Source organism: Temnothorax longispinosus, chromosome 5, assembly GCF_030848805.1.
Source record: "Temnothorax longispinosus isolate EJ_2023e chromosome 5, Tlon_JGU_v1, whole genome shotgun sequence".
Classification (NCBI taxonomy): domain Eukaryota; kingdom Metazoa; phylum Arthropoda; class Insecta; order Hymenoptera; family Formicidae; genus Temnothorax; species Temnothorax longispinosus.
The window spans coordinates 335,547-352,329 of record NC_092362.1 but is presented as its reverse complement, the minus strand read 5'-3'; the positions used below and the strand labels follow the sequence as shown (position 1 = coordinate 352,329).

General features: G+C 36.3%; 1 protein-coding gene across 3 annotated transcripts; it reads left to right on the top strand.

Annotated features, from left to right (window-relative positions):
• The first annotated feature begins 272 nt into the window (after positions 1-272).
• Pur-alpha (Purine-rich binding protein-alpha) lies at positions 273-16,730 on the top strand. 3 transcript variants are annotated; one of them, XM_071779786.1, is made up of 7 exons: positions 273-973; positions 3,802-3,852; positions 5,356-5,474; positions 6,993-7,095; positions 8,444-8,574; positions 8,819-9,046; positions 10,336-16,730. In XM_071779786.1, exons 1-7 carry the CDS (start codon positions 937-939, stop codon positions 10,618-10,620), a joined length of 954 nt encoding a protein of 317 aa, XP_071635887.1. In that variant the 5' UTR covers positions 273-936; the 3' UTR covers positions 10,621-16,730. The 3 variants fall into 3 exon arrangements, with proteins under 3 accessions (XP_071635887.1, XP_071635888.1, XP_071635889.1); XM_071779787.1 differs by having other exon boundaries at positions 274-973; positions 8,444-8,562; XM_071779788.1 differs by lacking the exon at positions 273-973 and adding an exon at positions 2,454-2,593.
• The last annotated feature ends 53 nt before the right edge of the window (positions 16,731-16,783 follow it).

The window sequence follows — 16,783 nt, the reverse complement described above, 5'->3', positions numbered from 1 at the left end:
CTCTTATATCTCTTTCTCTTTCTTTTGCTTTTGACAAGAAATGGCGAACCAATCAAAAGTTGCTACCGTATGGCCAGACTCTGATTATAGGGTCTCTAAATGTATGTGTGTGTGTGCTGTACCCTTACATACACACACGCGTGCACACGTGCATACTGTCTCTCTTTTAATTTCTCTCTCTTTCTTGCTCTCACTGCTCGTGTATGAGAAGGGAGTAAGGGAGAGGGGATTGAAGAGAAGGTGGAGGGTGGAGGTGGAGGAGCGAGAGCGAAAGACACGAGTGACGAGCGACGAGCAAGGGCAAGTCGGAAAGCAGCGCGAGCGCGAACGTGCGGTACGGGAAGAGTGGCAGTTGGCAGTGTGTGTCGACGTAGAGCGAGCGAGCGAGCGAGCGAACGAGCTAGGCGAGCGCACCGGCGAGCGTGTGCGGTGGTGGTGGTGGTTGGCGACTGGTGCCGTAGACGGACGGACGGACGGACGGTCGGTCGGTCGGTCGGTCGTTCGTTCGGTCGGTCGGTCGTTCGGTCGGTCGGTTGGTTGGCGGTCGGACCGTGCGTGTGTAGAAGAACGGAGGAAAAAAAAGGAGAAGGAAGTGTAAAACGTGTGGTGCACTGTGCTGGCTACGGTGTGAAAGAAGATAGTTCGGTTTTTGTGTGGGGTTTAGCTCGTCGGCGGTCTGAAAACGAAAAGGGAGATTATCGTCATATATATCGCCGTCATATCTATAAGGGGTCTCGCGCGCGCCTACGCGGTACGTGGTGTACCGAAGGATTTCCAATTTTTTTCTCTCCGTGTATACGTTAAACTTCTTTTTTTTCTCACTCTCTCTGATCGCCGCGCCGGCGGGCCCATCGGTTGGAAGACGTGTGAAGACGCGAGGGGACGACGACGCGTGGAAATCTAACCAAAAGAGGAGAACGTGTTACGAGAAGCGCAATGTCCGACCGGGAGAGCCTGGACGATCAGCCACAAAGTAAGAGCAGCCAAACGAACGTTCTCTATATGCCTCTTTGGCTCTTCCTCCTTCCTCTCTTTTTCCTGCTGTTCTCGTGTTCTCGACCTCGCGGTTGTTCAGCCGCGCGCGTTGAACGAATGAAAGCGGATCGTACCGCTAACCGACATTTTTTTTCCTCCATAATCCTTCGTCCGTGCTCGGCGGTGCTTTTTGTGCCGCACGGCACGTTCGTATATGCACGTTAAACTCGTCGAGGAGACGGGGCAACGGGGCAAACGCTCATCTTGGAGTTTAACGAACGACAAACCCCCGCGCGCTTTCATTCTGCTCTACTGCTCTCGTCCACGAGAGATCCGCGAGGGTGAGGTTCTAATCACGGGGACGCGGTGTGCAACGAACTCTCCTGCATCCGCGTGCATGAACACGCATCGTCTCTCGCATCTTTGCGCGGTCGGTTCTGTCAAGCGCCGCGCGAAAAGAATCGCTATTTTTCAACGGCACCCAGGATTCAAGATGGCCGGCTGCATGTCGGTCGCGAGAAGATAGCCCCTTTCGTCCCCTACATGCTCCGCTCTCTTGCTCCTATGCTCCTTCGGCCACGAGCCTCTCCCTCCCTCCCTCCCTCTTCGCTCTTTACACGACGCGTGCACGCACGCGCACACATAGGCATACACGTACACAACACGCGCGCAAGAGCAATGTATTTTTTCTGTTGCTCTCTCATGTCGATATTTGCAACTTTCGATATTGCTTGCCCTGCGTCGCAATGCTGATTTTTCTTACGAGTCGGTAACAAACCTGACCAAACCTAGCTCCTCTCGCTCCGATCGAGCGTCGAAAGCTGCCATGGTTTCTGTACGGTACACTGCGACGGACAGTGACGGAGTCTAACCGCACAGGAGCGCAAATGTAATGTACGTCGATCTTACATCCTCCATCAGGACGTGAACAAATGCGTGCACGCGAGAATACGCGAGGCCAGCCGGACCTTTTAGATTAGCCGCGTAAATTTCGCACACGTATCATACGTGCAAATCGTCCAATCCCTCTCTCCTGTCTTTTATTTCTTTTTTTTTTCCTCTCCTTCCGCTTCGCGTAAGGGCCTTGGCACACAAAAAAACTTAGGTAGTAAGTGGTAGCAAATTCAAACTGTTGATTTTCTTACTGCTAACGTTTTACTATTTAAGTTTTTTGTGTGCATTGGCCCTAACGCGGCGCCTAACCTCGAAACGAAAAGACTCCGACGAGTGGTGTACCTCGAATAGATTATCGAGTTACGCTCCTGCACTTCTTGCGTGTCCAAAATTCAAGGCTTCTTTCCCTCCCTCCCTCCCTCCCTTCCTCTCTCTCTCTCTCTCTCTCCCTCTCTCTCTCTCTCCCTCTCTCTCCCCCTCCCTCTCTCTCCCCCTCCCTTCCTCCCTCCCTCTCACTCTGTCTTGCCGTTCTTTCTCTTTCTCTTCGATTTACCTGCTACATGCGCGCATCTTTCATGCTCCTAACCTCTCTTTCCACGCTTTGCGTTATAGGTAATGCAAGTACGTTCAGGTTGATCGAGAAGAAAAATTGGTTAAAATTCAGAGTGATATACAACTTTATTTAAAAAAATATGAAAAATAGTTTAAAACAATAATGGGATAAGTACGTATACGTTATATTGTTATATAACTTAAAAGATAGGTTGAAGGCGTCTATAATACTCCACAACCCGATGTTACTGCAAAAGAAAAGCCTCTCGCGATGTTACGTTGATACTGTTTATTTTGCCTTTATCATTCTTCGTTCAATTAAATTAGACTTGGCGCCTTCGGAGCTAGCGAGTATTCACACGGTTATTTGTGACCTTGGCGTTATTTCGCTAATTTTACCGCGTACTATTTAATGAATATTCTTAATCATGTTTTGGTAATAAGAAAAAAAGTAGTGCAAAAAGTTCCAGAGTGTTGTAGCTTTAAGTTTTCGACGTGTTAGTGCTACTAGATATATAAAATAGAAAATATGAAATTTTCATGTATAAATGTCTTTCATTAAAAAGTTATAGAATTTTATAAATCTATAATTAAATTATACCTGACCTTGACTTCATTTGATTTTGTTAATTATATATAAATATATTGAATTAATATTATTAAATTAGCTAAGTTAATTGTGACTTCAATGTTTATACCTTACTACACTATTCTATTTTTGTCGTCAACTAGCCTTCTGGATGTTAGGTTTTCACCAGTATTTCTAACGTTCAAAATATTTTTTAAAAAAAAATTTGATAAATTGAACATAGACTTGCACGTTACAAAGACTGTGATGGAACACATGTGGAAAATACGTACTAAATTTTTTCTCGTAAAATCCTATTGATTTGATTTTGTGTAACTTGCAAAACTTGTAAAAATTGCATATTTATTATATATTTTATTAATATATTTTATTCAAAATTTATCCTTTGCCAAAATACGCAGTGACTTTACAAACACTTTACACACCGTATTACAAAAAATATTGTTGGTCGTATATTTATGTCTATAAAATATGTATACTAATAACTTGTGGACTTTCGTTTTATAATATTAAGATTGTTGGGTTAATATTATAATAATATACTATTCTATTAAACATATTTCAACTCAAGTAACTGCGTTTGTCATAAACGAAAAAAAAGTTTTATCTCTTGATTGTTTTGCACACACACAACGTACGTTTTATTTTTAATATTTATTTTGTGAAAAATATAAGTTTGTTAATAGCGGTTAGATTTTGAAAATATTATCTCATGTATTCATTACGTGCTAGTCTATCATATTGATGTTTCTACGTTATTTGTTAATTAATCACGTTGTTTGTCTTATTAGAGTATGGGAATCCAGGAGGATTGGATGCTGGAGGTGCTGACTTTGATTCCGGTGAGTACTCCATTGTGAACTCTCGTATTCAGTAAGCAAACTGCCAGCAGTATAATAGATTGGCAGAAGATTTGTTCAGATATCGTAACACGTTCGGTATCATCCGTATGTCTGCATTAAACTCGTATTTTGCCGATAACGTGAGAGCGCATATTGTCAGTATAGAAATCAAATAGAATCTGTCACTAGTGTAAACATTTAAATGGAATACATTATTTAAATGATTACGAAACACACCAGATTCTTCTCAGTTTCTATAGTATAATTAATTTGCCATTATATTCTGTTGGCAGATTCTGTTATATTTCTGCTAGCATTCTATCGATAAAAAATTTGTAATAGAGGCTTTCAAAATCTGTTCTCGACAGATTTGGTCGTTCGGGTAAATAATAATGTCTCTTGATACTATGCATGATTCGATAATTTCAATCGTCGCGTGAAATATATAATAGAAACGGGGGGAAGACTCGTCGTCTGATCCCCTGAAACGAATGTTCAGATATTCGCGGAACGGAGTTGAAATGCAAAGTAGAGTGCAGCGGCCGGAAACGAAATGCAACACGCGCACGGCAGTAAGCGGGCATTAGGGAGCTGGTCAGCTGGTCGTGACGTCACACGCCATGTCGTCGATAAATGTGAGCAACGGTGCGCGGTGGTGGGAGAGCTCTCCTTGCCGCGATGCCGCTGCTGCCACGCGCGCGCGTTTGCGATTTAAAACGCACACGAGATCTATCAATTGTCATCATTGATGTATATACGGTTCGGATTTTCAACTTTCAGTCATTCAATAAAAATAGTATATATTCAATTTATCACATGCTGTAGAATTATGAAAATCTTTCTATACTTTTTATTATTTTATCTTAAAAAATACATGTAAATAAATATTTACCCTTTTATTCACATTAGCTTGATATTATGTTTTACATGATTAATTTCTTGTTTTGTTTATTTATCTACGATACGTTATAGAAATAAAATTGTTTGTTCCGCCACGAATGATTAAACCAGAAAGGTTTATTATTCTCGACTACACGTGGCACGACGTATATTGAATCCTAAGGGTCGAAACGTCGTATAACGTTTCAATATACGATACGATACGTTATATTTTTGAAAAGGATTTATATTGAATGATTAAAATGTAAACTTGTTCATGTATAGATGTATATTATCCATTATAAATTAAATATGATTTATTATTAAGGATGTCTTTTGGGGCCAATTTCACACGCTCCGCGTAACTTGTTGATTAACTGTCTTCCTTAGAAAGAGACGAAGAGTGAGTTTAATCGGACCGATCAAGTTACGTGGAGACGAAGAAATCGGCCCTTAGTCAAAAAAAGGTCAAGTCGACAAAAGAAACATTATAAGATACATATTTTACGAAATGAGCAACATATTTCGCACGTTACGTCACATTTTAGTTTAACGCTGCTAGTTTAGGACCGTATGGGCGACAAACTGTTATATTAATGAATCAATGTATTTGTATTGTCGTAGGTCAGCAAGGCCAGCAAAGCGAGCAGGAACTGGCGACGAAAATGTTGCAAATTCAAAGTAAAAGATTCTACCTTGACGTGAAACAAAACAGACGTGGGAGATTTATCAAAGTCGCCGAGGTATCGTCTCATCTTTTATAACTTAATTCTCGACATATATTATAGAAGGACTTTTAGATCTAGATTACGGATAAGCAACAAGCATTATTAATAAAATATCAAAACGACAGATACTTGCAATATGTATGAAAATAGTACACATGGAAAAGAACGTTCTTTAAAAATTTCTTAGTTTCGATTTTTGAAAATTTTAAAAGAGTTGATTAAAATTTGTGATGATAAAAACTACAAAGTGTTTAACAAAATTTATAATATTTATTAAAGTTTATGATATTTTCAGATATCTTTTATAAAACGTACTCTATTTATTATGTACGTAGAATATAATATTTATCTACGTAAAATTTTATCTATTGACGAAGAGGAACCCACAGGACATAACGCGGGAATGCTAAGAGGGATTTAATAGTTCGTTGTGTAACAAGTGCCGTAAGATGAAAATTCCCGGGTGCGTAAACTCCGCACCCGGGAATTTTCATCTTTACGCACGGCTTACACACCCTATTTTATGTTGCAAGTGCCTGGGAAGTGTTCTATCACGCACGCGTAGCGTGCGTACGGGGGCACTTTCCATGCACGTGTTGCATAAACAAGTTTAAAACATATTAAAAATAAATAAATGTACCCTGGTCTTGCACCAAAATATTCTTTGAAATATCTACTATAAGAAAAACACACAAGTTTTACTGTGAAAAATAGTTTAAAAGGAACGTATTGTTTTACATTAAAAGCATGAGTTTTATTGTGCTTATTATGCATTTTATGCGGGGCATAATGGGATACCTCACAAAACTTGTTTCGTAATGTTCAAAACTTTTTAAATGTGATTTATTAGAACGCGCAATATATGTAGGAATGTATTATTATACTTTTAATTATTAATACGTGCTTATTAATAACACTTTTCTTATTACAATATACATTTTTTTTATTAAATAAAATCAAAATCAAAATTTAGTATACGAATGTTTGGTATCAATATTGTGCAACATAATAGATACTTACTAATAGCGTATGAAAAGAAAAACATTTAAAGAACACAAGGCCGTATGTTCCACATAGCCTACGTCCCGTTATGCCCCGAAATGTATAAGTTTACTTTAGGTAATATAACGTATCACAGATAATCGGTATTTACACACAGATACTTGGCTAACGTGACAAAAAAAGATTGTTTAATAACGTAAATATACGTTACAGTAATAAAAAGTAGAATTTTATCATTGTTTATCTTTATGCAAATGTATCAAAGAAACTGCACGTGTCAGTCGCGGAGAGCACAGCAAACGCATTAAACAATTTATAGCATCTTTCAGCTAAAAATAATATCAAAACTGATAACACATGGTGCGTAGAGACATCTAAGAGTATCAAGTTTTAAACATTTTATTACATGGCAGCTGGCTCTGTAAAAAGATATCGACCATATCCCATTATGACGCGGATTTCCCTATCATGCTGCAATATAAGATATATTGCAATATAATAATAATTTATGCACGTATTTTTTTATTCCAGATTGGAGCGGATGGGAGAAGAAGCCAAATCTACTTGGCACTCAGCACAGCATCCGAATTTCGGGACCATCTGTCGACATTTAGCGATTTTTATGCATCTTTAGGTATATCACAGCATCTATCAATTAGACGTGAAAGAGTACACGTGTGCGTGCACGTAGTTATATCTAAAGTACATATACATATACATAGGGTACATGATTTGTGTACACGTGAAAAGAAGTTGATGTTTCCCATAAAAATAAATCGAAAATGTGAAATAAAATTTCTTTGTATAAGGTTTTGTTTTGAAGAAAATCGATTTTGAAAATTACAGCAAACACAGTTCGAATTTAAATTTTTGACGTTCTATTATGTACATAATGGAACGTCAAGAATTAAAATTATGTACATAATAAAAATTCGAGAATTAAAATTATGTACATGATGGAAATTCTCAATAAATATTACGTCTTGACATGATAAAAATTTCTTTCGATCAAAAATTTTATATGAAATCTAGGATTGAAATGATAGTAGCACGTAATTCTAATTTTCAATTTTTATTATGTTATGGCATACGTTTTATTATGTTGTAGCATAATTTTAAATTACTGACGTACTCTATGATAGCTTACATAATTTATATTCCTGCACGTATTATGTTACGACATAATAAAAATACATTAATATTATCTCATGACATAATAAAAATGAATTAAACGTATGTCTTGACATAAAAGTAATTCGACTGTATAGGCTGTATCTTTCTCTGTGTATGACACGCCGCCGTTTGGCTATTTATTCATAAAATTTTCATTTTGAATTAATTTTACGCAAAGACATACGTTTAATTCATTTTTATTATGTTTTGACATAATGAAAATGGTTCCGAAAAACTTGTACTTCTACTTCTGTTTAAATCACGTACTGAATTTTTATTATAGATTAAAAAATCTTGATAATAAATAGCAAAACAGCGTGCCATACACATCAGTATATTTTCTATTACAATGTCATGTTATTGTAGTAACTTGAGAAATAAGCAAGATAGTTGGAACGAATAAAAAGTAACGTATATCACATGGTGTATATTTACGAATACTAGCACGATACGCGACCGTGTGGAATGAATGTCTGTCAAGTCATAGTCGATCGTACGCATGCCTGACGAATTTTTAAAATCGATTTTCTTGTAAAATACGGCCTTGTTTAAAAATGAAAAAATTTATTTCACTCTTCTGATTAATTTTTACGTGAAGAATCATCTTCTTTCCGATTATAATTTGCATATTACACTTTACCCTATACAATATTAAAACTTTAATTTGACAAAATATTGATACTTTAATATGATGTAAAATTAATCCTCTTCTTTTTTTCTATTTACGATTATTTTCATCACGTATTGCGTTTGTCCTATTTGGAAAGATGTTTAATTCATTAACATCTTCGCTTATACCGGATAATCAGGTCCACCAAATCCGGAAAACGTGCCAGATGACGGAAAACTCAAATCAGAAATGATGGTGAAGGATAATAGACGATATTACTTGGACCTCAAGGAGAATTCTCGCGGCCGTTTCCTGCGGGTGAGTCACCCTGTATGTACCAGCCAATGTACTTACTTTCTACGCGCTAAGTCATAAAAGAAGACTCTCAAGTCGGCTTTCGTCTCAAGAGGCAGTGCTCTTTTCGAAAAATGAAAAGATAAATAGAATTCTTCTAGAATTATTGATAAAAAAAGGTTTATCTTATATAATATGATATTCTCGCCGTGTAAATCCGTACAATACAGCGACGTGAGACGGAATATCGTGTGTGTAATATTTGTGTTGCTTTTTCCAGGTGTCGCAAACGATAACACGAGGTGGACCCAGGACTCAGATTGCAATACCAGCGCAAGGCATGATAGAGTTTCGTGATGCATTAACGGATCTTCTTGAGGAATTTGGGACGGACGACGGTGGCTTCAAAGGCGATTTACCGGAGGGTCGTTATATGCGCGTGGATAGCAAGAATTTCTATTTTGATATCGGCCAGAACAATCGTGGCATTTATATGAGAATTTCTGAGGTATACATATATTATTTACATATAAGAAACGAACACCAACAAATAGTTTATTTTAAGCTGTCTATTTTCTTTTTGTTGTATTTTTTTCTTTTTACTAAAAATTGTTATTTTTTCAAGGAAAAATTTATTCCAACGTGGTCGATGGTTATCTCGTTGAAATGAGATTATAGGAGAGAATACACATGTGTTGTGTATTTATAAAATCAGGATATTTATTATCTAGAAAAACTTGGTAAACACAATGTTCTACCAGGCATTCAACTTTATCGAGATTTAGGGAATTTTTGTTCAAAATTATCCGTGGAAGATTTTCATTTTGCAAGTATTATTTTGTTTCGTTTTAAAGAACTTTTTTTTTAATATTTTCGCGTTGACTTCTTTTATAGATTCTTATATGTGTATGGTACATTTTATTTTCTTGTTATACGTCTTGAAATTTTATACAACATAAAATATCTGTTTTATACACGAGTCCTTTTTTAATGCTTCGTTTTGAAATTTTTTTATATTTTAAAAGGATAGCTCTTAATTTTCCTTCATATACAGGGTCACGTCTAGGTCAGGTCAATAAAACTTTAGGCTCTTATAGGAACGTGACGTTGGAACAAGTTCCCATAAACATAACATCCGGAAACGCTTTGTTAAAAAGTTATAGCTAATAAACTTTCAAAAATCACGTTTTCTTTGATTTTTAAAAATACGTTCAAACCCTTCATTTATTTTAAAAGAGTAACGAAATAAATCTGATGGATAATTAAATAACAAATTAATTTACACCAATTTTATTTACGTCTGATAAGGCGTTCAAAAGGGATCAAGTTTAAAATAACGAAAAAAGCTTTAGGGTATAAAAAAACGTGACTTTTTGAAGTTTATTAAGCTATAATTTTTTAACGAAGCGTTTCCGGACTTTTATTTACAGGAACTTTTGCTCCAACGTCACGTTCCTATAAGACTCTGCTTTTATTGACCTGACCTAGACGTGACCCTGTATAATTCATATACATAAATAGAAAAGGAAAACTGAGAGAGATTAAATAATAATTAAATACATTATACCTACAAATTTATATAAACATCTGTGTAACATTAAGAAATGTTTTCTTGATTTAAATAGACGTTTTTTTTAGAAATACTTATGTTTACGTTTATATTGAGCCAAGGAATCTACATTACGTGTTTTTTAGTCTCAATAAAACAGAATGAAAAGAAAGAAAGGGGAAAAAAAATATTTATAATAAATTTGCCTACGATAGTGGATAATGCAAAGCTGGATTACATTCTTGCAGGTGAAGACGAACTTTAGGACAGCCATCACCGTACCAGAAAAGTCCTGGGCTCGTTTTCGTGATATTTTCGCAGATTACTGCGAGAAGATGAAGGAAGGCGGCGGTGGTGTCAGTAGCAGCAGCAGCGGCGGCGGCGGCGGTGGCGGCGGTAGTGGCGGCGGTGGTGTTGGCGGAGGAAACGTATTGTCCGAGGGGAAAGGCTCGGTGGTGGCACAGGTACCATCGCCATCCTCGAACACGCAGCCTAATCCCAATCCAAATCTAGACTCACCCTTAATCAAGTGAAAAAGGCTTTAACTTAACTCGAACATTTGGGAATTATAAACTCTTAAACTTGTTTTCAAGTCATTAAGCGAAATAACGGAACTTGTCAGAGTCGTATTGCCATCGTCGTCATCGTCACATTATTCATCGGCTATATGACATCGACACATGGTCATCGGCATTATCACGCGGTACGATCATCATTCTCGAGACCGTTTATCGCCATCGTCACCGGGGGTCATCATTGCCATCGTCACATCGCACCGTCGCATCACACTTACCATTAAGCGCAAACACCAAAACTCGCCTGAAATATGATCATTATATCGCGGAGGGTATCGCGACCGATTGTTGAATATATTCATATAACCACAGATTTAATAAAAAGGAAAGAAAAGGAAGAGAAAACGAAAAGCGAACGCGTGACGTGGTTATTAATACATGATTGTTGGCACGTGAGGACGCGAGGAAGACGGAAAGAAGAGCGGATTAGATGATGATGATGATGACGATGCGTGGGTGTGCGTGTGCGTATGCATGTTGCGTGTATGTGTGCGCGGAGGGAAAATGAGTCACTGCCGTTCGTGTGCGACTAACACAGGAATAGATAACACAAAGAAAAGAAAAGAAGAAAAAAGACAAAAATACGCAACAACGGAAAATCGAGAGTATAATGATTGCGATCGAGCGATATCTTTTTAGGCAAACGCGAATTGCCATTGATTAACGTTATGAGTACTACCGTTCATTTCCTGGCTTTCTACATAGACGCACGCAGTTCGTTTGGTTTCATTTTACGTTTCCTGTCGATACAATCTTTTCGATCTTCGGGCAATCGCACACATTTCGCGGATCTCGCGCGTGTAAGTTTGAACGAACGAGAATCTTGAACGGGAAATGGACCGTAGTGTAGATCACGTTACAATTGAATTTGATCGTTCAGAATTTATGAATAAATAGTTGTTATATTAACGATTATATCACGAGTAAATAAGAGGAAAAGTGTGTGAGTTGTCGCGAGGAGAAAATGATAAGAACAAAGGTCTATTATATCTATGTAGACAGTACGTACATCTCTCTTCTATTTAACCGAAAAGAAAAAATTCAAAGTTCACTGTAGTTTCGGCGAGTACTTGTCGCGGAAATGTCGTAAATTGGATATAGATAAAATATCGCTGAATGTGTTACGTTTGTTCGATGGCGATTTATTACTCTGGTAATAAATTAAGTTCAACAGAATATATACATAAAACGAAAAGAATAAGGATGAAGAATATTCGCATCTTTTATTCGGATATTTACATTACTGTCTGTACCACGCGACATCGTGCATTCATTTAAAAACTGAATGACGTCTCTTAATTAAAAGTAATGAGATATATGTAACATAGATGAGAGAGAGAGCGAGAGAGAGAGAGAACGAAAAGGATGCTAAAAGAATACGAAATCATATTAATACGTATTAATATGTATATTATACAAAATTTATTGTACATTACGTTTTCTTTCATGGATTTGTATGAAAAGTGCGCATACAATCATACGTACTGAAAGCTTTTATAGAATGCAAGAAGCACAAACACGAACACACACACACGCATACACACGCACGAGTATCTGCATTACACTTCAATGGCAAACACGGCAAATTTTGGCACTTGACACGGAGAATCCAGAGAATAACGATAAATACAAGATATATTCCACCATGAAAGACGTATAATTCTATCGTAAAAAGAGTGTGAACGATACGAGAAATGGCGTGTACGTGTATGTAATTAAGTTACATAAATTTGTGCGATGATCGACTTCTAACACACGTGAATATTAGGTATGTATTATATGAATGCATAATAGGTATTTATATAGAATCTATATAGCTGTATAATTGTAACGAAATGCCAATGTCCGCGGACCTAGGCAGCTGTGTGCAAATCTGACGATGTACGATTAATTGAATTGGGAAATCGCGTTGTTAGACAACTGCAATTGCTTAGGCCCCTCCCGCTCGACACAGGAACAAAGATGAGATAAAACAAACGACACAGAAAAGAAGAAGTAATATTTCAAAGTGGTCGAGAGAACAGCGAGGGACAGAATAACGCAATCGAGTTATCTTCCAAAGGAAAGGGAATCTTAATACGCTTCGATTCTGCAACGCTGTGCTAATATCAATAATGATAAATGTATATCCTTTCTTTTTTGTTTTTCTTTCACGTGAAATGGTAAAATAATCTAAATCATCTATATTTCGCACTGGTGCGAATGGACGGCAAGCAACGCGTATAGAGAAAGAAAAGGGCACGTAGACGCATAAAAAAAAAAAAAAAAAAAACTAATTAGAAAGAAGCGTATCTAATTGAAATTGAATCGAATTGAATATGTGATTGGCACGTTCGCATTTTCGATACAAAATAGATAAAATTTTATTTATTTCTTAGTGACAAACTTGATCATATTTCTATAAAATATTATTCCTCAGTTGCATTTTCTAAAGTTGCAATTTCGGCTGGTCTGAATTTACTTAGCACGTAAGTTTTGATGAACATACGAAATATAAATTATACAATAACAATTTTTCAAACACACACGAGTGAGTAAAGTATATTGAAGAGCCTCGGTCCTATCCTATAATTTACATTCTTTCAATTTAATTTTCGTTCTATTGTCTGTTAAGGCTCCTGGGCTCTTGCCCAGGTCATGTGAGCGTGTGATGCCAGAAGCGAGAAATGGCACACAAGAATTCTCAGCGTGTCATTTCTCGCCTCTGACGTCACGATCTAATATGGTCGCGGCCAGGAACCTTAAACATATTATGATTGAATGACACACACACACACACACGCACGCACAATATATATATATATATATATATATATTGCTCAAATTATACAGTCCTCAATAAATCTTAAGATATGAGCTTTATAGAAAAATCTTTCGGATTAAATTTATTTATCTTCGAGTGAGAATTTATGATCAGTGTAATAATGTGTTAGGTGAAAGTATTTTCGAGATTTTTTAAGATTAATCAAGTATTTAAAAAAATAGAACCATATATTTTTTTACATAAATCGATTCTGTTCATCATCATGTATGCGAAAAATATTTAATCTAAAATTATTGAAAAATATTTCATGTAAAATTATTGAAAAATACGTAGTCTGCGAGATAAGTAATCTATTTTATATCTTGTCTTAATGCATTCTGATGTATGAAACCTGAAGTCTCTCATTAAGCATTTATTTTTGAATAACTGTATCTTAATTTTATATATAAAATGACGAAAAGAATCGATTGATGTTAAAAATAAATAATTACATTTAAAGGAGAAATGCACGTACAGATGCATTGTATGTATATGCAAAAAATAAGGTTGTTGATAGTTTTGTTATTCTATGTAAAATAAAAAAAATGCTAGGATAAGGGCATTTGAAAGTAACTTTGTGAGGTATTTTATATTTTACATTAGAATGTATCAGGATACAAAAATATAAAGTCTCATTATATTCACATTTTCCAATAATTTAATATATTTTGAATACAGAACGAGTGGAGAGAGTCCGATTTACATAAGAAAAGATATAATTAAAAAAAAAAAAAAATAGACGTGATCTTGGAAACTTTGGAAGTATCCGTGTAAAACAAAACCGTATTGACTATAGAATTCCTCTTTTGAAATTAAACAAATTTTATCCATTTTATCCATATTTTTATATAAAACTCATATTTTAAGATTTACTGGTAATGATATTAACTTACTTTATTTGTGTGTATGTGTGTGTATTGTTACATGTCGATATCTGATGAAACGGATGAAATATATTCCATCTTTCATTGATACGCTTTACACGATCATACTTTACGTTCGTTATTTATCGTCAAACTTGATCGATTTTTTTTTCAAAGGCAGAGTAGGATCGGCAGAATTCAATCTGTGCAGAAACATTGTATAGTGTTTGAAATGTTCGAGCGTTGTAAATGAGAACGGCAAAGAAACGTTATAAAAAAAATCGTTTAATGACGCTGATGGTATGATATTATTGTGATCTATACAAATTACAAATCACAAAACATCCACAAGTAGTAGATATTTAAGATATAAATATATACACACAGACATACACACATACATCCTTCTATGATGTGACTGGAGAAAGGGGACACTGTCTTATTAAATGCATACGCGCAAAACAGCGCATGCAAAAATACAAATGTGTTATTAACAAGCGAGGACAACTACAAACGTACCTAACTAAAACAAAAAACGCAGAGAAAGAGAGAGAGAGAGAGAGGGGGGGGGGAGAAAGAAAAACAGATATAAAGAAAACGGAAGTGAAGAGATACCGTCTGATACATGTAAGAGTAAGCAAAATAATATAAAATAAATGAAAGAAGAAAAAACCCACGATGCTCCTGCCACGCAGCGAGTCTTTAGACAGCTTTAAGAGAATAATTATAAATGATAAAACAAATTATTAAATAATTACGATGAACTTTCTATATGTTGAATCGTGTCTAGTGAGAGAAGTACTATTGAAGTAAAGCAACACGAAAAAAAATTAATATTACTATTGCCACACATAAATTTAACGCATTTTATATAATCTATTTGATTAATTACTTTTATCGAATGTTTTTTTGTTTTCCTTCTTTTATTTTCCTCGGGACGTAGTGTAACAGAGAGAGGGTGGTTGTTACGGGGTAGCTTTTGGTGTTTTGTTTGCTGTTTTACGAATGAACGTTGCGCGCGTGGTGAACGAAGGGACCTCCTTGTTGAGGTGTTAAAGCAAAGAGGTGCCGGAAGTTTCACATACTTGTGTTTTTAATATATTCGGTGAAGTTACACGCGTATATGCGCATACGCATACGCATACGCATACACACACACAACACATACCTCCTCCCCCCACACACACACACACACACACACCGCCACTGTTATTCATTGTCAATCTATTATTGTCACTTAGAATTTTTCCGTAGATATTGATGCGTATATAGCGAGCGACAGTTATGTGTTATGCGATATAATCTTTCTCGCTGCGCAAAGCTACGGTTTGTAAAAAAAAACAAAGTTAAGAATGAAAACCGCATTATTGCTGCGATTATCTTATTCTTATTGTCATTATTATTATTATTATTATTATTACGATTATATTGTCATTATTCTTAATATATTACGATTATTCTTCTTATATTACCATTATGATTAACTATTAATACTTATTATTATTGGAGCGCTAGTTGTGTACTGATGTCATTAATAGCGAAAGTTACATCGAATCGGCCTTCAAGCAGGCCGATCTTCTTTCTTTCTTTTTTAGCATTTATTACGACAATCAGTTGAGTTTGTGAATTCAGTATAGCTTCTTTCCGTTCATCTCCCAACTTGATCCTCTCATTCCCACGTTCGATTTCAGTTCAGAGTCTCCTCTCTCATCTCGTCTGTACATACTAAAGCGTACTTTTCCCTTCTCCTCGAACTTGCGGCGTTCCGTTCATTTTGAGTGGTTTCCGAAACTCAGGCTTGGAGTAAAGTGTTGTCTCACGAAAAAAAAAAAGAGGAAAAGCTTAATAATAAAGGCGATAGACGAATATGCGAGCCAAAAGGGAGAGAGAAAGAGCAGAGAAGGAGAATCGAAAGGGAGAGAAGAGACGGATGATCAGAATTTCGACAGTGTTAAATTAGACGTTAAGATTCAACACGATTGAGCGGATTGAGCAAAGTTAATTATAATAATGTCATTTGGCGCGTTGTTTTCTTTTTTTTTTTTCCTCCCGGCGCGCTCTCGCGTGTGTGTGCATGTATGCGTGAATGCCAAATTCGTGTACGCACGTGTTTAGCTCGACAATCGAAAACGAGCGAGCTACTCTTTGTAGGGCGAGACAAGAGATTGGAGAAAGAGGAAAGCCAATCGCAAGGACGATGCGCCATTGAAACGCGTTAATTAATACTGCGATCCTCCGAAGGAAGTTATGTCGCAGGAGGTAATACTTGTCCTTGCGAATTATTACATTTAAATCAATAGAATATGAGAATCAAAGTTTGTTGTTGCAGAAAAACAATGAGAATTGCTGCGATTGGCCTTTGTATGTCATTTGATTTATTAAAGATAACAATCTGTTGCAAACCTTTTAAAGTTTTTCATCTTCCCGCATGCATACGACGAGCTTTTTTAAACAT

What these genes read in the sequence shown, in the direction of transcription:
- Pur-alpha (XM_071779786.1), top strand. Translation starts at nt 937, where the DNA reads ATGTCCGACCGGGAGAGCCTGGACGATCAGCCACAAA. An exon ending in GATTTATCAAAGTCGCCGAG is followed by an intron (nt 5,475 to 6,992) that starts GTATCGTCTCAT and finishes TTTTTATTCCAG; the next exon opens with ATTGGAGCGGATGGGAGAAG. An exon ending in TTTATATGAGAATTTCTGAG is followed by an intron (nt 9,047 to 10,335) that starts GTATACATATAT and finishes ACATTCTTGCAG; the next exon opens with GTGAAGACGAACTTTAGGAC.